Source organism: Phyllobates terribilis, unplaced genomic scaffold, assembly GCF_046119375.1.
Source record: "Phyllobates terribilis strain yellow unplaced genomic scaffold, ASM4611937v1 Scaffold_7__3_contigs__length_470593459, whole genome shotgun sequence".
Taxonomy (NCBI): Eukaryota; Metazoa; Chordata; class Amphibia; order Anura; family Dendrobatidae; genus Phyllobates; species Phyllobates terribilis.
Window position 1 is genome coordinate 7263131 of NW_027362767.1, and position 25402 is coordinate 7288532.

General features: G+C 58.1%; 1 protein-coding gene across 1 annotated transcript in view; it reads left to right on the top strand.

Annotated features, from left to right (window-relative positions):
* Nucleotides 1-16554, top strand: part of LOC141152805 (phospholipase B1, membrane-associated-like) — a 40481-nt gene extending 23927 nt beyond the window's left edge. Inside the window, exon 13 of the mRNA XM_073637458.1 lies at nt 16360-16554. Within this exon, the coding sequence (XP_073493559.1) occupies nt 16360-16539 (180 nt within the window). The 3' untranslated portion in view covers nt 16540-16554. The remainder of the gene's footprint in view (nt 1-16359) is intronic.
* Nucleotides 16555-25402: the final 8848 nt, after the last annotated feature.

The window sequence follows — 25402 nt, forward strand, 5'->3', positions numbered from 1 at the left end:
TATCCTTCCCATAGATCACAGCGGTCACTGATCCTTCTAGATGAGCGCTCAGCTCCAGGTGAGGGATCCTGTGTCGTATCTTCCCATAGATCACAGCGATCAATGATCCTACAAGACGAGCGCTCAGCTCCAAGTGAGGGATCCTGCGTTGAATCCTTCCCATAGATCACAGCGATCACTGATCCTTCTAGATTAGCGCTCAGCTCCAGGTGAGGGATCCTGCGTCGTATCCTTCCCATAGATCACAGCGGTCACTGATCCTTCTAGACGAGCGCTCAGCTCCAGGTGAGGGATCCTGCGTCGTATCCTTCCCATAGATCACAGCGGTCACTGATCCTTCTAGACGAGCGCTCGGCTCCAGGTGAGGGATCCTACGTCGTATCCTTCCCATAGATCCCAGCGGTCACTGATCCTTCTCGACGAGCTCTCAGCTCCAGGTGAGGGATCCTGTGTCGTATCCTTCCCATAGATCTCGAGCGCTCGGCTCCAGGTGAGGGATCCTGCGTCGTATCCTTCCCATAGATCCCAGCGGTCACTGATCCTTCTCGACGAGCTCTCAGCTCCAGGTGAGGGATCCTGCATCGTATCCTTCCCATAGATCACAGTGGTCACTGATCCTTCTAGACGAGCGCTCGGTTCCAGGTGAGGGATCCTGCGTCGTATCCTTCCCATAGATCTCGAGCGCTCAGCTCCAGGTGAGGGATCCTGTGTCGTATCCTTCCCATAGATCACAGCGGTCACTGATCCTTCTAGACGAGCGCTCAGCTCCAGGTGAGGGATCCTGTGTCGTATCTTCCCATAGATCACAGCGATCAATGATCCTACAAGACGAGCGCTCAGCTCCAAGTGAGGGATCCTGCGTTGAATCCTTCCCATAGATCACAGCGATCACTGATCCTTCTAGATTAGCGCTCAGCTCCAGGTGAGGGATCCTGCGTCGTATCCTTCCCATAGATCACAGCGGTCACTGATCCTTCTAGACGAGCGCTCAGCTCCAGGTGAGGGATCCTGCGTCGTATCCTTCCCATAGATCACAGCGGTCACTGATCCTTCTAGACGAGCCCTCAGATCCAGGTGAGGGATCCTGTGTCGTATCTTCCCATAGATCACAGCGATCAATGATCCTACTAGACGAGCGCACAGCTCCAAGTGAGGGATCCTGCGTCGTATCCTTCCCATAGATCACTGCGATCACCGATCCTTCTAGACGAGCGCTCTGCTCCAGATGAGGGATCCTGTGTCGTATCCTTCCTATAGATCACAGCGGTCACTGATCCTTCTAGACGAGCTCTCAGCTCCAGGTGAGGGATCCTGTGTCGTATTCTTCCCATAGATCTCGAGCGCTCAGCTCCAGGTGAGGGATCCTGCGTCGTATCCTTCCCATAGATCACAGCGGTCACTGATCCTTCTAGATTAGCGCTCAGCTCCAGGTGAAGGATCCTGTGTCGTATTCTTCCCATAGATCTCGAGCGCTCAGCTCCAGGTGAGGGATCCTGCGTCGTATCCTTCCCATAGATCACAGCGGTCACTGATCCTTCTAGATGAGCGCTCAGCTCCAGGTGAGGGATCCTGCATCGTATCCTTCCCATAGATCACAGCGGTAGCCGATCCTTCTAGACGAGCGCTCAGCTCCAGGTGAGAGATCCTGCGTCGTATCCTTCCCATAGATCACAGCGGTCACTGATCCTTCTAGACTAGCGCTCAGCTCCAAGTGAGGGATCCTGCGTCGTATCCTTCCCATAGATCACAGCGATCACCGATCCTTCTAGACGAGCGCTCTGCTCCAGATGAGGGATCCTGTGTCGTATCCTTCTCATAGATCACAACAGTGACCGATCCTTCTAGACGAGCGCTCAGCTCCAGGTGAGGGATCCTGTGTCGTATCCTTCCCATAGATCCCAGCAGTCAATGATCCTTCTAGACGAGCGCTCAGTTCCAGGTGAGGGATCCTGTGTCGTATCCTTCCCATAGATGACCGCGGTCACTGATCCTTCTAGACGAGCGCTCAGCTCCAGGTGAGAGATCCTGCGTCGTATCCTTCCAATAGATCACAACGGTGACCGATCCTTCTAGACCAGCGCTCCGCTCCAGGTGAGGGATCCTGCGTTGTATCCTTCCCATAGATCATAACCGTCACTAATCCTTCTAAACGAGCGCTCAGGTCCAGGTGAGGGATCCTGCGTCGTATCCTTCCCATAGATCACTGCGGTCACTGGTCCTTCTAGATGAGCGCTCGGCTCCAGGTGAGGGATCCTGCGTCATATCCTTCCCATAGATCACAGCGGTTACTAATCCTTCTAGACTAGCCCTCAGCTCCAGGTGAGGGATCCTGCGTCGTATCCTTCCCATAGATCCCAGCAGTCACTGATCCTTCTCGACGAGCGCTCAGCTCCAGGTGAGAGATCCTGTGTCGTATCCTTCCCATAGATCACCCGGTCACTGATCCTACTAGACGAGAGCTCAGCTCCAGGTGAGGGATCCTGTGTCGTATCCTTCCCATAGATCACAGCGGTCACTGATCCTTCTAGCCGAGCTCTCAGCTCCAGGTGAGAGATCCTGTGTCGTATCCTTCCCACAGATCACAGCGGTCACTGATCCTTCTAGACGAGCGCTCAGCTCCAGGTGAGGGATCCTGCGTCATATCCTTCCTATAGATCACAGCTGTCACTGATCCTTCTAGACGAGCGTTCAACTCCAGGTGAGAGATCCTGTGTCGTATCCTTCCCATAGATCACAGCGGTCACTGATCCTTCTAGACGAGCGCTCAGCTCCAGTTGAGGGATCCTGCGTCATATCCTTCCTATAGATCACAGCGGTCACTGATCCTTCTAGACGAGCGCTCAGCTCCAGGTGAGGGATCCTGCGTCGTATCCTTCCCATAGATCACAGCCGTGACCGATCCTTCTAGACGAGCGCTCAGCTCCAAGTGAGGGATCCTGCGTTGTATCCTTCCCATAGATCACCGCGATCACTGATCCTTCTAGATTAGCGCACAGCTCCAGGTGAGGGATCCTGCGTCGTATCCTTCCCATAGATCACAGCGGTCACTGATGCTTCTAGACGAGCGCTCAGCTCCAAGTGAGGGATCCTGCGTCGTATCCTTCCCATAGATCACAGCGGTCACTGATCCTTCTAGACGAGCGCTCAGCTCCAGGTGAGGGATCCTGCGTCATATCCTTCCTATAGATCACAGCGGTCACTGATCCTTCTAGACGATCGCTCAGCTCCAGGTGAGGGATCCTGTGTCGTATTCTTCCCATAGATCTCGAGCGCTCAGCTCCAGGTGAGGGATCCTGTGTCGTATTCTTCCCATAGATCTCGAGCGCTCAGCTCCAGGTGAGGGATCCTGCGTCGTATCCTTCCCATAGATCACAGCCGTGACCGATCCTTCTAGACGAGCGCTCAGCTCCAAGTGAGGGATCCTGCGTTGTATCTTTCCCATAGATCACAGCGATCACTGATCCTTCTAGATTAGCGCACAGCTCCAGGTGAGGGATCCTGCGTCGTATCCTTCCCATAGATCACAGCGGTCACTGATCCTTCTAGACGAGCGCTCAGCTCCAGGTGAGGGATCCTGCGTCGTATCCTTCCCATAGATCACAGCGGTGACCGTTCCTTCTAGACGAGCGCTCAGCTCCAGGTGATGGATCCTGCGTCGTATCCTTCCCATAGATCACAGCGGTCACTGATCCTTCTAGACGAGCGCTGAGCTCCAGGTGAGGGATCCTGCGTCGTATCCTTCCCATAGATCACAGCGGTCACTGATCCTTCTAGACTAGCGCTCAGCTCCAATTGAGGGATCCTGCGTCGTATCCTTCCCATAGATCACAGCGGTGACCGATCCTTCTAGACGAGCGCTCAGCTCCAGGTGAGGGATCCTGCGTCGTATCCTTCTCATAGATCACAACAGTGACCGATCCTTCTAGACAAGCGCTCAGCTCCTGGTGAGGGATCCTGCGTCATATCCTTCCCATAGATCACAGCAGTCGCTGATCCTACTAGACGAGAGCCTGGCTCCAGGTGAGGGATCCTGTGACGTATTCTTCCCATAGATCTCGAGCGCTCAGCTCCAGGTGAGGGCTCCTGTGTCTTATCCTTCCCACAGATCACAGCGGTCACTGATCCTTCTAGACGAGCGCTCAGCTCCAGGTGAGGGATCCTGCGTCATATCCTTCCTATAGATCACAGCAGTCACTGATCCTTCTAGACGAGCGCTCAACTCCAGGTGAGAGATCCTGTGTCGTATCCTTCCCATAGATCACAGCGGTCACTGATCCTTATAGACGAGCGCTCAGCTCCAGGTGAGAGATCCTCTGTCGTATCCTTTCCATAGATCACAGCGGTCACTGATCCTTCTAGACGAGCGCTCAGCTCCAGGTGAGGGATCCTGCGTCGTATCCTTCCCATAGATCACAGCGGTGACCAATCCTTCTAGACGAGCGCTCAGCTCCAGGTGAGAGATCCTGCGTCGTATCCTTCCCATAGATCACAGCGGTCACTGATCCTTCTAGACGAGCGCTCAGCTCCAGGTGAGGGATCCTGCGTCATATCCTTCCCATAGATCACAAAAGTGACCGATCCTTATAGACCAGCGCTCTGCTCCAGGTGAGGGATCCTGTGTCGTATCCTTCCCATAGATCACAAAAGTGACCGATCCTTATAGACGAGCGCTCGGCTCCAGGTGAGGGATCCTGCGTCATATCCTTCCCATAGATCCCGGCGGTCACTGATCCTTCTCGACAAGCGCTCAGCTCCAGGTGAGGGATCCTGCATCGTATCCTTCCCATAGATCACAGCGGTCGCTGATCCTTCTAGACGAGCGCTCAGCTCCAGGTGAGGGATCCTGTGTCGTATCCTTCCCATAGATCACAGCGGTCACTGATCCTTCTCGACGAGCGCTCAGCTCCAGGTGAGAGATCCTGCATCGTATCCTTCCCATAGATCACAGCGGTCGCTGATCCTTCTAGACGAGCGCTCAGCTCCAGGTGAGAGATCCTGTGTCGTATCCTTCCTATAGATCACAGCGGTCACTGATCCTTCTAGACGAGAGCTCAGCTCCAGGTAACGGATCCTGCATCGTATCCTTCTCATAGATCACAGCGGTCACTGATCCTTCTCGACGAGCGCTCAGCTCCAGGTGAGGGATCCTGCGTCGTTTCCTTTCCATAGATCCCAGCGGTCACTGATCTTACTAGTCGAGCGCTCAGCTCCAGGTGAGGGATCCTGCGTCGTATCTTTCCCATAGATCACAGGGGTCACTGATCATTTTAAACTAGCGCTCAGCTCCAGGTGAGGGATCCTGTGTCGTATCCTTCCCATAGATCCCAGCAGTCACTGATCCTTCTAGACGAGCGCTCAGTTCCAGGTGAGGGATCCTGTGTCGTATCCTTCCCATAGATGACAGCGGTCACTGATCCTTCTAGACGAGCGCTCAGCTCCAGGTGAGAGATCCTGCGTCGTATCCTTCCAATAGATCACAACGGTGACCGATCCTTCTAGACCAGCGCTCAGCTCCAGGTGAGGGATCCTGCGTTGTATCCTTCCCATAGATCATAACCATCACTAATCCTTCTAAACGAGCGCTCAGGTCCAGGTGAGGGATCCTGCGTCGTATCCTTCCCATAGATCACTGCGGTCACTGGTCCTTCTAGATGAGCGTTCGGCTCCAGGTGAGGGATCCTGCGTCATATCCTTCCCATAGATCACAGCGGTTACTAATCCTTCTAGACTAGCCCTCAGCTCCAGGTGAGGGATCCTGCGTCGTATCCTTCCCATAGATCCCAGCAGTCACTGATCCTTCTAGACGAGCACTCAGCTCCAGGTGAGAGATCCTGTGTCGTATCCTTCCCATAGATCACCCGGTCACTGATCCTACTAGACGAGAGCTCAGCTCCAGGTGAGGGATCCTGTGTCGTATCCTTCCCATAGATCACAGCGGTCAGTGATCCTTCTAGCCGAGCTCTCAGCTCCAGGTGAGAGATCCTGTGTCGTATCCTTCCCACAGATCACAGCGGTCACTGATCCTTCTAGACGAGCACTCAGCTCCAGGTGAGGGATCCTGCGTCATATCCTTCCTATAGATCACAGCTGTCACTGATCCTTCTAGACGAGCGTTCAGCTCCAGGTGAGGGATCCTGCGTCGTATCCTTCCCATAGATCACAGCCGTGACCGATCCTTCTAGACGAGCGCTCAGCTCCAAGTGAGGGATCCTGCGTTGTATCCTTCCCATAGATCACCGCGATCACTGATCCTTCTAGATTAGCGCACAGCTCCAGGTGAGGGATCCTGCGTCGTATCCTTCCCATAGATCACAGCGGTCACTGATGCTTCTAGACGAGCGCTCAGCTCCAAGTGAGGGATCCTGCGTCTTATCCTTCCCATAGATCACAGCGGTCACTGATCCTTCTAGACGAGCGCTCAGCTCCAGGTGAGGGATCCTGCGTCATATCCTTCCTATAGATCACAGCGGTCACTGATCCTTCTAGACGATCGCTCAGCTCCAGGTGAGGGATCCTGTGTCGTATTCTTCCCATAGATCTCGAGCGCTCAGCTCCAGGTGAGGGATCCTGTGTCGTATTCTTCCCATAGATCTCGAGCGCTCAGCTCCAGGTGAGGGATCCTGCGTCGTATCCTTCCCATAGATCACAGCCGTGACCGATCCTTCTAGACGAGCGCTCAGCTCCAAGTGAGGGATCCTGCGTTGTATCCTTCCCATAGATCACAGCGATCACTGATCCTTCTAGATTAGCGCACAGCTCCAGGTGAGGGATCCTGCGTCGTATCCTTCCCATAGATCATAGCGGTCACTGATCCTTCTAGACGAGCGCTCAGCTCCAGGTGAGGGATCCTGCGTCGTATCCTTCCCATAGATCACAGCGGTGACCGTTCCTTCTAGACGAGCGCTCAGCTCCAGGTGAGGGATCCTGCGTCGTATCCTTCCCATAGATCACAGCGGTCACTGATCCTTCTAGACGAGCGCTGAGCTCCAGGTGAGGGATCCTGCGTCGTATCCTTCCCATAGATCACAGCGGTCACTGATCCTTCTAGACTAGCGCTCAGCTCCAATTGAGGGATCCTGCGTCGTATCCTTCCCATAGATCACAGCGGTGACCGATCCTTCTAGACGAGCGCTCAGCTCCAGGTGAGGGATCCTGCGTCGTATCCTTCTCATAGATCACAACAGTGACCGATCCTTCTAGACAAGCGCTCAGCTCCTGGTGAGGGATCCTGCGTCATATCCTTCCCATAGATCACAGCAGTCGCTGATCCTACTAGACGAGAGCCTGGCTCCAGGTGAGGGATCCTGTGACGTATTCTTCCCATAGATCTCGAGCGCTCAGCTCCAGGTGAGGGCTCCTGTGTCTTATCCTTCCCACAGATCACAGCGGTCACTGATCCTTCTAGACGAGCGCTCAGCTCCAGGTGAGGGATCCTGCGTCATATCCTTCCTATAGATCACAGCAGTCACTGATCCTTCTAGACGAGCGCTCTGCTCCAGGTGAGAGATCCTGTGTCGTATCCTTCCCATAGATCACAGCGGTCACTGATCCTTATAGACGAGCGCTCAGCTCCAGGTGAGAGATCCTCTGTCGTATCCTTTCCATAGATCACAGCGGTCACTGATCCTTCTAGACGAGCGCTCAGCTCCAGGTGAGGGATCCTGCGTCATATCCTTCCCATAGATCACAGCGGTCGCTGATCCTACTAGACCAGCGCTCTGCTCCAGGTGAGGGATCCTGCGTCATATCCTTCCCATAGATCACAAAAGTGACCGATCCTTATAGACCAGCGCTCTGCTCCAGGTGAGGGATCCTGTGTCGTATCCTTCCCATAGATCACAAAAGTGACCGATCCTTATAGACGAGCGCTCGGCTCCAGGTGAGGGATCCTGCGTCATATCCTTCCCATAGATCCCGGCGGTCACTGATCCTTCTCTACAAGCGCTCAGCTCCAGGTGAGGGATCCTGCATCGTATCCTTCCCATAGATCACAGCGGTCGCCGATCCTTCTAGACGAGCGCTCAGCTCCAGGTGAGGGATCCTGTGTCGTATCCTTCCCATAGATCACAGCGGTCACTGATCCTTCTCGACGAGCGCTCAGCTCCAGGTGAGGGATCCTGCATCGTATCCTTCCCATAGATCACAGCGGTCACTGATCTTACTAGTCGAGCGCTCAGCTCCAGGTGAGGGATCCTGCGTCGTATCTTTCCCATAGATCACAGGGGTCACTGATCATTTTAGACTAGCGCTCAGCTCCAGGTGAGGGATCCTGTGTCGTATCCTTCCCATAGATCCCAGCAGTCACTGATCCTTCTAGACGAGCGCTCAGTTCCAGGTGAGGGATCCTGTGTCGTATCCTTCCCATAGATGACAGCGGTCACTGATCCTTCTAGACGAGCGCTCAGCTCCAGGTGAGGGATCCTGCGTCGTATCCTTCCAATAGATCACAACGGTGACCGATCCTTCTAGACCAGAGCTAAGCTCCAGGTGAGGGATCCTGCGTTGTATCCTTCCCATAGATCATAACCGTCACTAATCCTTCTAAACGAGCGCTCAGGTCCAGGTGAGGGATCCTGCGTCGTATCCTTCCCATAGATCGCTGCGGTCACTGGTCCTTCTAGATGAGCGCTCGGCTCCAGGTGAGGGATCCTGTGTCCTATCCTTCCCATAGATCACAGCGGTCACTGATCCTTCTAGACGAGTGCTCAGCTCCAGGTGAGGGATCCTGCGTTGTATCCTTCCCAAAGATCACAGCGGTCACAGATCCTTCTAGACGAGCACTCAGCTCCAGGTGAGGGATCCTGCGTCGTATCCTTCCCATAGATCACAGCGGTCACTGATCCTTCTAGACGAGCGCTCTGCTCCAGGTGAGGGATCCTGTGTCGTATCCTTCCCATAGATCACAGCGGTCACAGATCCTTCTAGACGAGTGCTCGGTTCCAGGTGAGGGATCCTGTGTCGTATCCTGCTCATAGATCCCTGCGGTCACTGATCCTTCTTGATGAGCGCTCAGCTCCAGGTGAAGGATCCTGTGTCGTATCCTTCCCATAGATCACAGAAGTGACCGATCCTTCTAGACGAGTGCTCAGCTCCAGGTGAGGAATCCTGCGTCGTATCCTTCCCATAGATCACAGCGGTCACTGATCCTACTAGACGAGCGCTCAGCTCCAGGTGAAGGATCCTGTGTCGTATCCTTCCCATAGATCAGAGTGGTCACTGATCCGTCTCGACGAGCGCTCCGCTCCAGGTGAGGGATCCTGCATCGTATCCTTCCCATAGATCACAGTGGTCACTGATCCCACTAGACGAGAGCTCAGTTCCAGGTGAGGGATCCTGCGTCGTATCCTTCCCATAGATCTCGAGCGCTCAGCTCCAGGTGAGGGATCCTGTGTCGTATCCTTCCCATAGATCACAGCGGTCACTGATCCTTCTAGACGAGCGCTCAGCTCCAGGTGAGGGATCCTGTGTCGTATCCTTCCCATAGATCACAGCGATCAATGATCCTTCTAGATTAGCGCTCAGCTCCAGGTGAGGGATCCTGCGTCGTATCCTTCCCATAGATCACAGCGGTCACTGATCCTTCTAGACGAGCGCTCAGCTCCAAGTGAGGGATCCTGCGTCGTATTCTTCCCATAGATCACAGCAGTCGCTGATCCTACTAGACGAGAGCTCAGCTCCAGGTGAGAGATCCTGTGTCGTATCCTTCCTATAGATCACAGCGGTCACTGATCCTTCTAGACGAGCTCTCAGCTCCATGTGAGGGATCCTGCGTCGTATTCTTCCCATAGATCACAGCGGTCACTGATCCTTCTAGATTAGCGCTCAGCTCCAGGTGAGGGATCCTGTGTCGTATTCTTCCCATAGATCTCGAGCGCTCAGCTCCAGGTGAGGGATCCAGCGTCGTATCCTTCCCATAGATCACAGCGGTCACTGAACCTTCTAGACGAGCGCTCAGCTCCAGGTGAGGGACCCTGCGTAGTATCCTTCCATTAATCACAGCGGTCACTGATCCTTCTAGACGAGCGCTCAGCTCCAAGTGAGGGATCCTGCGTTGTATCCTTCGCATAGATCACAGCGATCACTGATCCTTCTAGATAAGCTCACAGCTCCAGGTGAGGGATCCTGCGTCGTATCCTTCCCATAGATCACAGCGGTCACTGATCCTTCTAGACCAGCGCTCAGCTCCAAGTGAGGGATCCTGCGTCGTATCCTTCCCATAGATCACAGCGGTCACTGATCCTTCTAGACGAGCGCTCAGCTCCAAGTGACGGATCCTGCGTCGTATCCTTCCCATAGATCACAGCGATCACCGATCCTTCTAGACGAGCGCTCTGCTCCAGATGAGGGATCCTGTGTCGTATCCTTCTCATAGATCACAACAGTGACCGATCCTTCTAGACGAGCGCTCTGCTCCAGATGAGGGATCCTGCGTCGTATCCTTCCCATAGATCACAGAGATCACCGATCCTTCTAGACGAGCGCTCTGCTCCAGATGAGGGATCCTGTGTCGTATCCTTCTCATAGATCACAACAGTGACCGATCCTTCTAGACGAGCGCTCAGCTCCAGATGAGAGATCCTGTGTCGTATCCTTCCCATAGATCACAGCGGTTACTGATCCTTCTAGACTAGCGCTCAGCTCCAGGTGAGGGATCCTGTGTCGTATCCTTCCCATAGATCCCAGCAGTCACTGATCCTTCTCGACGAGCGCTCAGCTCCAGGTGAGGGATCCTGCATCGTATCCTTCCCATAGATCACCCAGTCACTGATCCTACTAGACGAGAGCTCAGCTCCAGGTGAGGGATCCTGCGTCGTATCCTTCCCATAGATCACAGCGGTCACTGATCCTTCTAGCCGAGCGCTCAGCTCCAGGTGAGAGATCCTGTGTCGTATCCTTCCCATAGATCCCAGCGGTCACTGATCCTTCTAGACGAGCGCTCAGCTCCAGGTGAGAGATCCTGTGTCGTATCCTTCCCATAGATCCCAGCGGTCACTGATCCTTCTAGACGAGCGCTCAGCTCCAGGTGAGGGATCCTGCGTCGTATCCTTCCCATAGATCACAGCCGTGACCGATCCTTCTAGACGAGCGCTCAGCTCCAAGTGAGGGATCCTGCGTTGTATCCTTCCAATAGATCACAGCGATCACTGATCCTTCTAGATTAGCGCACAGCTCCAGGTGAGGGATCCTGCGTCGTATCCTTCCCATAGATCACAGCGGTCACTGATCCTTCTAGACGAGCGCTCAGCTCCAAGTGAGGGATCCTGCGTCGTATCCTTCCCATAGATCACAGCGGTCACTGATCCTTCTAGACGAGCGCTCAGCTCCAGGTGAGGGATCCTGCGTCGTATCCTTCCCATAGATCACAGCGGTGACCGTACCTTCTAGACGAGCGCTCAGCTCCTGGTGAGGGATCCTGCGTCGTATCCTTCCCATAGATCACAGCGGTCACTGATCCTTCTAGACGAGCGCTGAGCTCCAGGTGAGGGATCCTGCGTCGTATCCTTCCCATAGATCACAGCGGTCTCTGATCCTTCTAGACTAGCTCTCAGCTCCAAGTGAGGGATCCTGCGTCGTATCCTTCCCATAGATCACAGCGATCACCGATCCTTCTAGACGAGCGCTCTGCTCCAGATGAGGGATCCTGTGTCTCATCCTTCTCATAGATTACAACAGTGACCGATCCTTCTAGACGAGCACTCAGCTCCAGGTGAGGGATCCTGTGTCGTATCCTTCCCATAGATCACAGCGGTTACTGATCCTTCTAGACTAGCCCTCAGCTCCAGGTGAGGGATCCTGCGTCGTATCCTTCCAATAGATCCCAGCAGTCACTGATCCTTCTCGACGAGCGCTCAGCTCCAGGTGAGAGATCCTGTGTCGTATCCTTCCCATAGATCACCCTGTCACTGTTCCTACTAGACGAGAGCTCAGCTCCAGGTGAGGGATTCTGCGTCGTATCCTTCCTATAGATCACAGCGGTCACTGATCCTTCTAGACGAGCGCTCAGCTCCAGGTGAGAGATCCTGTGTCGTATCCTTCCTATAGATCACAGCGGTCACTGATCCTTCTAGACGAGAGCTCAGCTCCAGGTGACGGATCCTGCATCGTATCCTTCTCATAGATCACAGCGGTCACTGATCCTTCTCGACGAGTGCTCAGCTTCAGGTGAGGGATCCTGCGTCGTTTCCTTTCCATAGATCCCAGCGGTCACTGATCTTACTAGTCGAGAACTCAGCTCCAGGTGAGGGATCCTGCGTCGTATCTTTCCCATAGATCACAGGGGTCATTGATCATTCTAGACTAGCGCTCAGCTCCAGGTGAGGGATCCTGTGTCGTATCCTTCCCATAGATCCCAGCAGTCACTGATCCTTCTAGACGAGCGCTCAGTTCCAGGTGAGGGATCCTGTGTCATATCCTTCCCATAGATAACAGCGGTCACTGATCCTTCTAGACGAGCGCTCAGCTCCAGGTGAGGGATCCTGCGTCGTATCCTTCCCATAAATCACAACGGTGACCGAACCTTCTAGACCAGCGCTCAGCTCCAGGTGAGGGATCCTGCGTCGTATCCTTCACATAGATCACAACGGTGACCGATCCTTCTAGACCAGCGCTCAGCTCCAGGTGAGGGATCCTGCGTCGTATCCTTCCCATAGATCACAACCGTCACTAATCCTTCTAAACGAGCGCTCAGGTCCAATTGAGGGATCCTGCGTCGTATCCTTCCCATAGATCACTGCGGTCACTGGTCCTTCTAGATGAGCGCTCGGCTCCAGGTGAGGGATCCTGTGTCCTATCCTTCCCATAGATCACAGCGGTCACTGATCCTTCTAGACGAGTGCTCAGCTCCAGGTGAGGGATCCTGCGTTGTATCCTTCCCAAAGGTCACAGCGGTCACAGATCCTTCTAGACGAGCGCTCAGCTCCAGGTGAGGGATCCTGCGTCGTATCCTTCCCATAGATCACAGCGGTCACTGATCCTTCTAGACGAGCGCTCGGCTCCAGGTGAGGGATCCTGTGTCGTATACTTCCTATAGATCACAGCGGTCACAGATCCTTCTAGACGAGCGCTCGGTTCCAGGTGAGGGATCCTGTGTCGTATCCTTCCCATAGATCACAGCGGTCACAGATCCTTCTAGACGAGCGCTCTGTTCCAGGTGAGGGATCCTGTGTCGTATCCTGCTCATAGATCCCTGCGGTCACTGATCCTTCTTGATGAGCGCTCAGCTCCAGGTGAAGGATCCTGTGTCGTATCCTTCCCATAGATCACAGAAGTGACCGATCCTTCTAGACGAGTGCTCTGCTCCAGGTGAGGGATCCTGTGTAGTATCCTTCCCATAGATCACAGCGGTCGCTGATCCTACTAGACGAGCGCTCAGCTCCAGGTGAGGGATCCTGTGTCGTATCTTCCCATAGATCACAGCTGTCACAGATCCTTCTAGACGAGCGCTCGGCTCCAGGTGAGGGATCCTGCGTCGTATACTTCCTATAGATCACAGCGGTCACAGATCCTTCTAGACGAGCGCTCGGTTCCAGGTGAGGGATCCTGTGTCGTATCCAGCTCATAGATCCCTGCTTTCACTGATCCTTCTTGATGAGCGCTCAGCTCCAGGTGAAGGATCCTGTGTCGTATCCTTCCCATAGATCACAGAAGTGACCGATCCTTCTAGACGAGTGCTCAGCTCCAGGTGAGGGATCCTGTGTCGTATCCTTCCCATAGATCACAGAAGTGACCGATCCTTCTGGACGAGCGCTCGGCTCCAGGTGAGGGATCCTGCGTCGTATCCTTCCCATAGATCACAGCGGTCACTGATCCTTCTAGACGAGCGCTCAGCTCCAGGTGAGGGATCCTGCATCGTATCCTTCCCATAGATCACAGCGGTCACTGATCCTTCCAGACGAGCGCTCAGCTCCAGGTGAGGGATCCTGTGTTCTATCCTTCCCATAGATCACAGCGGTCACTGATCCTTCTAGACGAGCGCTCAGCTCCAGATAAGAGATCCTGTGTCGTATCCTTCCTATAGATCACAGCGGTTACTGATCCTTCTAGACAAGCGCTCAGCTCCAGGTGAGGGATCCTGTGTCGTATCCTTCCCATAGATCACATCGTTCACTGATCCTTCTAGACGAGCACTCGATTCCAGGTGAGGGATCCTGCGTCGTATCCTTCCCATAGATCACAGCGGTGACCGATCCTTCTAGACGAGCGCTCAGCTCCAGGTGAGAGATCCTGTGTCTTATCCTTCCCATAGATCCCAGTGGTCACAGACCCTTTTAGACGAGCGCTCGGTTCCAGGTGAGGGATCCTGTGTCGTATCCTTCCCATAGATCACAGAGGTGACCGATCCTTCTAGACGAGCACTCAGCTCCAGGTGAGAGATCCTGTGTCGTATCCTTCCCATAGATCCCAGTGGTCACAGACCCTTCTAGACGAGCGCTCGGTTCCAGGTGAGAGATCCTGTGTCGTATCCAGCTCATAGATCCCTGCTTTCACTGATCCTTCTTGATGAGCGCTCAGCTCCAGGTGAAGGATCCTGTGTCGTATCCTTCCCATAGATCACAGAAGTGACCGATCCTTCTAGACGAGCGCTCAGCTCCAGGTGAGGGATCCTGTGTAGTATCCTTCCCATAGATCACAGCGGTCGCTGATCCTACTAGACGAGCGCTCAGCTCCAGGTGAGGGATCCTGTGTCGTATCTTCCCATAGATCACAGCTGTCACAGATCCTTCTAGACGAGCGCTCGGCTCCAGGTGAGGGATCCTGCGTCGTATACTTCCTATAGATCACAGCGGTCACAGATCCTTCTAGACGAGCGCTCGGTTCCAGGTGAGGGATCCTGTGTCGTATCCAGCTCATAGATCCCTGCTTTCACTGATCCTTCTTGATGAGCGCTCAGCTCCAGGTGAAGGATCCTGTGTCGTATCCTTCCCATAGATCACAGAAGTGACCGATCCTTCTAGACGAGTGCTCAGCTCCAGGTGAGGGATCCTGTGTAGTATCCTTCCCATAGATCACAGAAGTGACCGATCCTTCTCGACAAGCGCTCGGCTCCAGGTGAGGGATCCTGCGTCGTATCCTTCCCATAGATCACAGCGGTCACTGATCCTTCTAGACGAGCGCTCAGCTCCAGGTGAGGGATCCTGCGTCGTATCCTTCCCATAGATCACAGAAGTGACCGATCCTTCTGGACGAGCGCTCGGCTCCAGGTGAGGGATCCTGCGTCGTATCCTTCCCATAGATCACAGCGGTCACTGATCCTTCTAGACGAGCGCTCAGCTCCAGGTGAGGGATCCTGCGTCGTATCCTTCCCATAGATCACAGAAGTGACCGATCCTTCTGGACGAGCGCTCGGCTCCAGGTGAGGGATCCTGCGTCGTATCCTTCCCATAGATCACAGCGGTCACTGATCCTTCTAGACGAGCGCTCAGCTCCAGGTGAGGGATCCTGCATCGTATCCTTCCCATAGATCACAGCGGTCACTGATCCTTCCAGACGAGCGCTCAGCTCCAGGTGAGGGATCCTGTGTTCTATCCTTCCCATAGATCACAGCGGTCACTGATCCTTCTAGACGAGCGCTCAGCTCCAGATGAGAGATCCTGTGTCGTATCCTTCCTATAGATCACAGCGGTTACTGATCCTTCTAGACAAGCGCTCAGCTCCAGGTGAGGGATCCTGTGTCGTATCCTTCCCATAGATCACATCGTTCACTGATCCTTCTAGACGAGCACTCGATTCCAGGTGAGGGATCCTGCGTCGTATCCTTCCCATAGATCACAGCGGTGACCGATCCTTCTAGACGAGCGCTCAGCTCCAGGTGAGAGATCCTGTGTCTTATCCTTCCCATAGATCCCAGTGGTCACAGACCCTTTTAGACGAGCGCTCTGTTCCAGGTGAGGGATCCTGTGTCGTATCCTTCCCATATATCACAGAGGTGACCGATCCTTCTAGACGAGCACTCAGCTCCAGGTGAGAGATCCTGTGTCGTATCCTTCCCATAGATCCCAGTGGTCACAGACCCTTCTAGACGAGCGCTCGGTTCCAGGTGAGAGATCCTGTGTCGTATCCTTCCCATAGATCCCAGTGGTCACAGACCCTTCTAGACGAGCGCTCGGTTCCAGGTGAGGGATCCTGTGTCGTATCCTGCCCATAGATCCCTGCGGTCACTGATCCGTCCAGACGAGCGCTCAGTCCCATTATAATGATGATGCGGCGCCTCTTGTTCTCCCATCTCCTATATATCTACGGCCGTTCCGCGGCTGCTTCTCTGGGTCCTTCCCCCAGGCTCAGTGTCGCCCCCTATGTTCAGCACACGCTCCGGTTACTGCGTCTCTGGTCCTTGTTGTTCTCCAGCTTTGTCTCCTCCAGGAGCGGCTGCAGCTGCTCGTCCAGACGTCTGGAAGATACGATGGGAAGAAGGACTTTGCTGTGGTGCTGCAGCCATTTCTGCAGGACATTGTGCCTGCTGTGGACCAGGTGAGGAGGACAGGGGCACTGCATTACCACGGGGAGACGAGACCTCCCTCCGGGATGCAAGCGGGGAGGTGAATTTTTGAACTTGTGGAATAAAGAGCCCGACCCCCTCAGTTGTAGCGCCATTACCCCCAAATCTACATATGAGCGCTGTCCTCTACTAAACTGCCAGATCTGGGGGTCTCTGCTAATGGCCGCCGTTACTGTGCTCCTTGGGGTCGTCACCCAGCATTCTGCTTCCTCTAATGCTTTGTGTCAGTCTTAACTGAAGTTCCAGCATTCTGTTCATGAACCAGAACATCAGGATGAACTGTACAAAGCGTTCAGGGAAAAGACCATGTATATGTAATAACCAGTGATTAGTAACTCGTGAGGCCGCCATGTTTGGGGGTTCGGGATAGTAACACGTGAGGCCGCCATGTTTGGGGGTTCGGGATAGTAACACGCGAGGCCGCCATGTTTGGGGGTTCGGGATAGTAACACGCGAAGCCGCCATGTTTGGGGGTTCGGGATAGTAACACGTGAGGCCGCCATGTTTGGGGTTCGGGATAGTAACACATGAGCCGCCATGTTTGGGGGTTCGGGATAATAACACGTGAGGCCTCCATGTTTGGGGGTTCGGGATAGTAACACGTGAGGCCGCCCTGTTTGGGGGTTTGGGATAGTAACACGTGAGGCCGCCCTGTTTGGGGGTTCGGGATAGTAACACGTGAGGCCGCAATGTTTGGGGGTTCGGGATAGTAACACGTGAGGCCGCCATGTTTGGGGTTCGGGATAGTAACACGCGAGGCCGCCATGTTTGGGGGTTCGGGATAGTAACACGCGAAGCCGCCATGTTTGGGGGTTCGGGATAGTAACACGTGAGGCCGCCCTGTTTGGGGGTCCGGGATAGTAACACGTGAGGCCGCCCTGTTTGGGGTCCGGGATAGTAACACGTGAGGCCGCAATGTTTGGGGGTTCGGGATAGTAACACGTGAGGCCGCCATGTTTGGGGGTTCGGGATAGTAACACGTGAAGCCGCCATGTTTGGGGGTTCGGGATAGTAACACATGAGGCCGCCCTGTTTGGGGTCCGGGATAGTAACACATGAGGCCGCCATGTTTGGGGGTCCGGGATAGTAACACGTGAGGCCGCCATGTTTGGGGGTCCGGGATAGTAACACATGAGGCCGCCATGTTTGGGGGTCCGGTATAGTAACACGTTAGGCCGCCATGTTTGGGGGTCCGGGATAGTAACACGTGGGGCCGCAATCTTTGGGGGTCCGGGATAGCACTGGTACCGGACGTCCCCCTGCAGTCCGTCATTTCCTGGACTCTGCAATAGTAGGGCGGCTACCGGGAGCATGAAATGGGATCTGGAGCGCCCCCAATGGCCGAGCTGAGAATGACCATGTTCAGATGATCCTGAGAGCTGGTGGGGGCCTTGATGGCGTTGTGCGTCGGTCTCCCCCCGCTTCATCCTCTGTCTCCCCCCCCGCTTCATCCTCGGTCTACCCCCCCCCCCCCGCTTCGCCCTCGGTCTCCCTCCACCCCCCGCTTCGCCCTCGGTCTCCCTCCACCCCCCCTTTTCCTCCTCTGTCTCCCCCCCTTTTCCTCCTCTGTCTCCCCCCCTTTTCCTCCTCTGTCTCCCCCCCTTTTCCTCCTCTGTCTCCCCCCCTTTTCCTCCTCTGTCTCCCCCCCTTTTCCTCCTCTGTCTCCCCCCCTTTTCCTCCTCTGTCTCCCCCCTTTTCCTCCTCTGGTCTCCCCCCTTTTCCTCCTCTGTCTCCCCCCCTTTTCCTCCTCTGTCTCCTCCCCTTTTCCTCCTCTGTCTCCCCCCCTTTTCCTCCTCTGTCTCCCCCCCTTTTCCTCCTCTGTCTCCCCCCCTTTTCCTCCTCTGTCTCCCCCCCTTTTCCTCCTCTGTCTCCCCCCCTTTTCCTCCTCTGTCTCCCCCCTTTTCCTCCTCTGTCTCCCCCCTTTTCCTCCTCTGTCTCCCCCCCTTTTCCTCCTCTGTCTCCCCCCCTTTTCCTCCTCTGTCTCCCCCCCTTTTCCTCCTCTGTCTCCCCCCCTTTTCCTCCTCTGTCTCCCCCCCTTTTCCTCCTCTGTCTCCCCCCTTTTCCTCCTCTGTCTCCCCCCCTTTTCCTCCTCTGTCTCCCCCCTTTTCCTCCTCTGTCTCCCCCCCTTTTCCTCCTCTGTCTCCCCCTTTTCCTCCTCTGTCTCCCCCCCTTTTCCTCCTCTGTCTCCCCCCCTTTTCCTCCTCTGTCTCCCCCCCCTTTTCCTCCTCTGTCTCCCCCCCTTTTCCTCCTCTGTCTCCCCCCCCTTTTCCTCCTCTGTCTCCCCCCCTTTTCCTCCTCTGTCTCCCCCCCTTTTCCTCCTCTGTCTCCCCCCCTTTTCCTCCTCTGTCTCCCCCCCTTTTCCTCCTCTGTCTCCCCCCCTTTTCCTCCTCTGTCTCCCCCCCTTTTCCTCCTCTGTCTCCCCCCCTTTTCCTCCTCTGTCTCCCCCCCTTTCCTCCTCCCCTTCTGTCTCCCCCCCTTTTCCTCCTCTGTCTCCCCCCCTTTTCCTCCTCTGTCTCCCCCCCTTTTCCTCCTCCTCTGTCTCCCCCCCTTTTCCTCCTCTGTCTCCCCCCTTTTCCTCCTCTGTCTCCCCCCCTTTTCCTCCTCTGTCTCCCCCCTTTTCCTCCTCTGTCTCCCCCCCTTTTCCTCCTCTGTCTCCCCCCCTTTTCCTCCTCTGTCTCCCCCCTTTTCCTCCTCTGTCTCCCCCCCTTTTCCTCCTCTGTCTCCCCCCCTTTTCCTCCTCTGTCTCCCCCCCTTTTCCTCCTCTGTCTCCCCCCCTTTTCCTCCTCTGTCTCCCCCCCTTTTCCTCCTCTGTCTCCCCCCCTTTTCCTCCTCTGTCTCCCCCCCTTTTCCTCCTCTGTCTCCCCCCCTTTTCCTCCTCTGTCTCCCCCCCTTTTCCTCCTCTGTCTCCCCCCTTTTCCTCCTCTGTCTCCCCCCCTTTTCCTCCTCTGTCTCCCCCCCTTTTCCTCCTCTGTCTCCCCCCCTTTTCCTCCGCTGTCTCCCCCCTTTTCCTCCGCTGTCTCCCCCCCGCTTCATCCTCTGTCTCCCCCCCCCCGCTTCATCCTCTGTCTCCCCCCCCCCCGCTTCATCCTCTGTCTCCCCCCCCCCCCGCTTCATCCTCTGTCTCCCGCCCCCCCCCGCTTCATCCTCTGTCTCCCGCCCCCCCCCGCTTCATCCTCTGTCTCCCGCCCCCCCGCTTCATCCTCTGTCTCCCGCCCCCCCGCTTCATCCTCTGTCTCCCGCCCCCCCGCTTCATCCTCTGTCTCCCGCCCCCCCGCTTCATCCTCTGTCTCCCCCCCCGCTTCATCCTCTCCCCCCCCCGCTTCATCCTCTGTCTCCCCCCTCCCCCCCCCCCGCTTCATCCTCTGTCTCCCCCCTCCCCCCCCCGCTTCATCCTCTGTCTCCCCCCCGCTTCATCCTCTGTCTCCCCCCCCCCCCGCTTCAACCTCCCTCTCCTCCCCGCTTCATCCCCCCCCCCCGCTTCGTCCGCTGTCTCCCCCCCGCGCTTCGTCCGCTGTCTCCCCCCCGCGCTTCGTCCGCTGTCTCCCCCCCGCGCTTCGTCCGCTGTCTCCCCCCCGCGCTTCGTCCGCTGTCTCCCCCCCGCGCTTCGTCCGCTGTCTCCCCCCCGCGCTTCGTCCGCTGTCTCCCCCCCGCGCTTCGTCCGCTGTCTCCCCCCGCGCTTCGTCCGCTGTCTCCCCCCCCGCTTCATCCTCTGTCTCCCCCCCCGCTTCATCCTCTCTCCCCCCCGGCTTCATCCCCCCTCCCCCCCGCTTCATCCTCTGTCTCCCCCCCCCCCCCCGCTTCATCCTCTGTCTCCCCGCCCCCCCGCTTCATCCTCTGTCTCCCGCCCCCCCGCTTCATCCTCTGTCTCCCGCCCCCCCGCTTCATCCTCTGTCTCCCGCCCCCCCGCTTCATCCTCTGTCTCCCGCCCCCCCGCTTCATCCTCTGTCTCCCGCCCCCCCGCTTCATCCTCTGTCTCCCGCCCCCCCGCTTCATCCTCTGTCTCCCGCCCCCCCGCTTCATCCTCTGTCTCCCGCCCCCCCCCCCCCGCTTCATCCTCTGTCTCCCGCCCCCCCCCCCCGCTTCATCCTCTGTCTCCCCCCTCCCCCCCCGCTTCATCCTCTGTCTCCCCCCTCCCCCCCCGCTTCATCCTCTGTCTCCCCCCCGCTTCATCCTCTGTCTCCCCCCTCCCCCCCCCCCCGCTTCATCCTCTGTCTCCCCCCTCCCCCCCCCCGCTTCATCCTCTGTCTCCCCCCCGCTTCATCCTCTGTCTCCCCCCCGCTTCATCCTCTGTCTCCCCCCCGCTTCATCCTCTGTCTCCCCCCCGCTTCATCCTCTGTCTCCCCCCGCTTCATCCTCTGTCTCCCCCCCGCTTCATCCTCTGTCTCCCCCCCGCTTCATCCTCTGTCTCCCCCCCCGCTTCAACCTCCCTCTCCTCCCCGCTTCACCCCCCCCGCTTCATCCTCTGTCTCCCCCCCGCGCTTCATCCTCTGTCTCCCGTCCCCGCTTCATCCTCTGTCTCCCCCCCGCGCTTCATCCTCTGTCTCCCCCCCGCGCTTCATCCTCTGTCTCCCCCCCGCGCTTCATCCTCTGTCTCCCCCCCGCGCTTCATCCTCTGTCTCCCCCCCGCGCTTCATCCTCTGTCTCCCCCCCGCGCTTCATCCTCTGTCTCCCCCCCGCGCTTCATCCTCTGTCTCCCCCCCGCGCTTCATCCTCTGTCTCCCCCCCGCGCTTCATCCTCTGTCTCCCCCCCGCGCTTCATCCTCTGTCTCCCCCCCGCGCTTCATCCTCTGTCTCCCCCCCGCGCTTCATCCTCTGTCTCCCCCCCGCGCTTCATCCTCTGTCTCCCCCCCCGCGCTTCATCCTCTGTCTCCCCCCCCGCGCTTCATCCTCTGTCTCCCCCCCCGCGCTTCATCCTCTGTCTCCCCCCCCGCGCTTCATCCTCTGTCTCCCCCCCCGCGCTTCATCCTCTGTCTCCCCCCCCGCGCTTCATCCTCTGTCTCCCCCCCGCGCTTCATCCTCTGTCTCCCCCCCCCGCGCTTCATCCTCTGTCTCCCCCCCCGCGCTTCATCCTCTGTCTCCCCCCCCGCGCTTCATCCTCTGTCTCCCCCCCCGCGCTTCATCCTCTGTCTCCCCCCCCGCGCTTCATCCTCTGTCTCCCCCCCGCGCTTCATCCTCTGTCTCCCCCCCCCGCGCTTCATCCTCTGTCTCCCCCCCCGCGCTTCATCCTCTGTCTCCCCCCCGCGCTTCATCCTCTGTCTCCCCCCCGCGCTTCATCCTCTGTCTCCCCCCCGCGCTTCATCCTCTGTCTCCCCCCCGCGCTTCATCCTCTGTCTCCCCCCCGCGCTTCATCCTCTGTCTCCCCCCCGCGCTTCATCCTCTGTCTCCCCCCCGCGCTTCATCCTCTGTCTCCCGTCCCCGCTTCATCCTCTGTCTCCCCCCGCGCTTCATCCTCTGTCTCCCGTCCCTGCTTCATCCTCTGTCTCTCCCCCCCCCGCTTCATCCTCTGTCTCTCCCCCCCCCGCTTCATCCTCTGTCTCTCCCCCCCCCGCTTCATCCTCTGTCTCTCCCCCCCCGCTTCATCCTCTGTCTCTCCCCCCCCCGCTTCATCCTCTGTCTCTCCCCCCCCCGCTTCATCCTCTGTCTCTCCCCCCCCCGCTTCATCCTCTGTCTCCCCCCCCGCTTCATCCTCTGTCTCCCCTCCCCGCTTCATCCTCTGTCTCCCGTCCCCGCTTCATCCTCTGTCTCCCGTCCCCGCTTCATCCTCTGTCTCCCGTCCCCGCTTCATCCTCTGTCTCCCGTCCCCGCTTCATCCTCTGTCTCCCGTCCCCGCTTCATCCTCTGTCTCCCGTCCCCGCTTCATCCTCTGTCTCCGTCCCCGCTTCATCCTCTGTCTCCCCCCCGCGCTTCATCCTCTGTCTCCCCCCCGCGCTTCATCCTCTGTCTCCCGTCCCCGCTTCATCCTCTGTCTCCCGTCCCCGCTTCATCCTCTGTCTCCCGTCCCCGCTTCATCCTCTGTCTCCCGTCCCCGCTTCATCCTCTGTCTCCCGTCCCCGCTTCATCCTCTGTCTCCCGTCCCCGCTTCATCCTCTGTCTCCCGTCCCCGCTTCATCCTCTGTCTCCCGTCCCCGCTTCATCCTCTGTCTCCCGTCCCCGCTTCATCCTCTGTCTCCCGTCCCCGCTTCATCCTCTGTCTCCCGTCCCCGCTTCATCCTCTGTCTCCCGTCCCCGCTTCATCCTCTGTCTCCCGTCCCCGCTTCATCCTCTGTCTCCCGTCCCCGCTTCATCCTCTGTCTCCCCCCCGCGCTTCATCCTCTGTCTCCCCCCCGCGCTTCATCCTCTGTCTCCCGTCCCCGCTTCATCCTCTGTCTCCCGTCCCCGCTTCATCCTCTGTCTCCCGTCCCCGCTTCATCCTCTGTCTCCCGTCCCCGCTTCATCCTCTGTCTCCCGTCCCCGCTTCATCCTCTGTCTCCCGTCCCCGCTTCATCCTCTGTCTCCCGTCCCCGCTTCATCCTCTGTCTCCCGTCCCCGCTTCATCCTCTGTCTCCCGTCCCCGCTTCATCCTCTGTCTCCCGTCCCCGCTTCATCCTCTGTCTCCCGTCCCCGCTTCATCCTCTGTCTCCCGTCCCCGCTTCATCCTCTGTCTCCCGTCCCCGCTTCATCCTCTGTCTCCCGTCCCCGCTTCATCCTCTGTCTCCCGTCCCCGCTTCATCCTCTGTCTCCCGTCCCCGCTTCATCCTCTGTCTCCCGTCCCCGCTTCATCCTCTGTCTCCCGTCCCCGCTTCATCCTCTGTCTCCCGTCCCGCTTCATCCTCTGTCTCCCGTCCCCGCTTCATCCTCTGTCTCCCCCCCGCGCTTCATCCTCTGTCTCCCCCCCCGCGCTTCATCCTCTGTCTCCCCCCCCGCGCTTCATCCTCTGTCTCCCCCCCCGCGCTTCATCCTCTGTCTCCCCCCCGCGCTTCGTCCGCTGTCTCCCCCCGCGCTTCGTCCGCTGTCTCCCCCCCGCGCTTCGTCCGCTGTCTCCCCCCCGCGCTTCGTCCGCTGTCTCCCCCCCCGCGCTTCGTCCGCTGTCTCCCCCCCGCGCTTCGTCCGCTGTCTCCCCCCCGCGCTTCGTCCGCTGTCTCCCCCCGCGCTTCGTCCGCTGTCTCCCCCCCCGCTTCATCCTCTGTCTCCCCCCCCCGCTTCATCCTCTCTCCCCCCCGGCTTCATCCCCCCTCCCCCCCCGCTTCATCCTCTGTCTCCCCCCCCCCCCCGCTTCATCCTCTGTCTCCCGCCCCCCCGCTTCATCCTCTGTCTCCCGCCCCCCCGCTTCATCCTCTGTCTCCCGCCCCCCCGCTTCATCCTCTGTCTCCCGCCCCCCCGCTTCATCCTCTGTCTCCCGCCCCCCCGCTTCATCCTCTGTCTCCCGCCCCCCCGCTTCATCCTCTGTCTCCCGCCCCCCCGCTTCATCCTCTGTCTCCCGCCCCCCGCTTCATCCTCTGTCTCCCGCCCCCCCGCTTCATCCTCTGTCTCCCGCCCCCCCCCGCTTCATCCTCTGTCTCCCGCCCCCCCCCCCGCTTCATCCTCTGTCTCCCCCCTCCCCCCCCGCTTCATCCTCTGTCTCCCCCCTCCCCCCCCGCTTCATCCTCTGTCTCCCCCCCGCTTCATCCTCTGTCTCCCCCCTCCCCCCCCCCCCGCTTCATCCTCTGTCTCCCCCCTCCCCCCCCCGCTTCATCCTCTGTCTCCCCCCCGCTTCATCCTCTGTCTCCCCCCCGCTTCATCCTCTGTCTCCCCCCCGCTTCATCCTCTGTCTCCCCCCCGCTTCATCCTCTGTCTCCCCCCCGCTTCATCCTCTGTCTCCCCCCGCTTCATCCTCTGTCTCCCCCCCGCTTCATCCTCTGTCTCCCCCCCCCGCTTCAACCTCCCTCTCCTCCCCGCTTCACCCCCCCCCCGCTTCATCCTCTGTCTCCCCCCGCGCTTCATCCTCTGTCTCCCGTCCCCGCTTCATCCTCTGTCTCCCCCCGCGCTTCATCCTCTGTCTCCCCCCCGCGCTTCATCCTCTGTCTCCCCCCCGCGCTTCATCCTCTGTCTCCCCCCCGCGCTTCATCCTCTGTCTCCCCCCCGCGCTTCATCCTCTGTCTCCCCCCCGCGCTTCATCCTCTGTCTCCCCCCCGCGCTTCATCCTCTGTCTCCCCCCCGCGCTTCATCCTCTGTCTCCCCCCCGCGCTTCATCCTCTGTCTCCCCCCCGCGCTTCATCCTCTGTCTCCCCCCCGCGCTTCATCCTCTGTCTCCCCCCCCGCGCTTCATCCTCTGTCTCCCCCCCGCGCTTCATCCTCTGTCTCCCCCCCCGCGCTTCATCCTCTGTCTCCCCCCCCGCGCTTCATCCTCTGTCTCCCCCCCCGCGCTTCATCCTCTGTCTCCCCCCCGCGCTTCATCCTCTGTCTCCCCCCCCGCGCTTCATCCTCTGTCTCCCCCCCGCGCTTCATCCTCTGTCTCCCCCCCCGCGCTTCATCCTCTGTCTCCCCCCCGCGCTTCATCCTCTGTCTCCCCCCCCGCGCTTCATCCTCTGTCTCCCCCCCCGCGCTTCATCCTCTGTCTCCCCCCCGCGCTTCATCCTCTGTCTCCCCCCCGCGCTTCATCCTCTGTCTCCCCCCCGCGCTTCATCCTCTGTCTCCCCCCCGCGCTTCATCCTCTGTCTCCCCCCCGCGCTTCATCCTCTGTCTCCCCCCCGCGCTTCATCCTCTGTCTCCCCCCCGCGCTTCATCCTCTGTCTCCCCCCGCGCTTCATCCTCTGTCTCCCCCCCGCGCTTCATCCTCTGTCTCCCCCCCGCGCTTCATCCTCTGTCTCCCCCCCGCGCTTCATCCTCTGTCCTCCCCCCCGCGCTTCATCCTCTGTCTCCCGTCCCCGCTTCATCCTCTGTCTCCCCCCC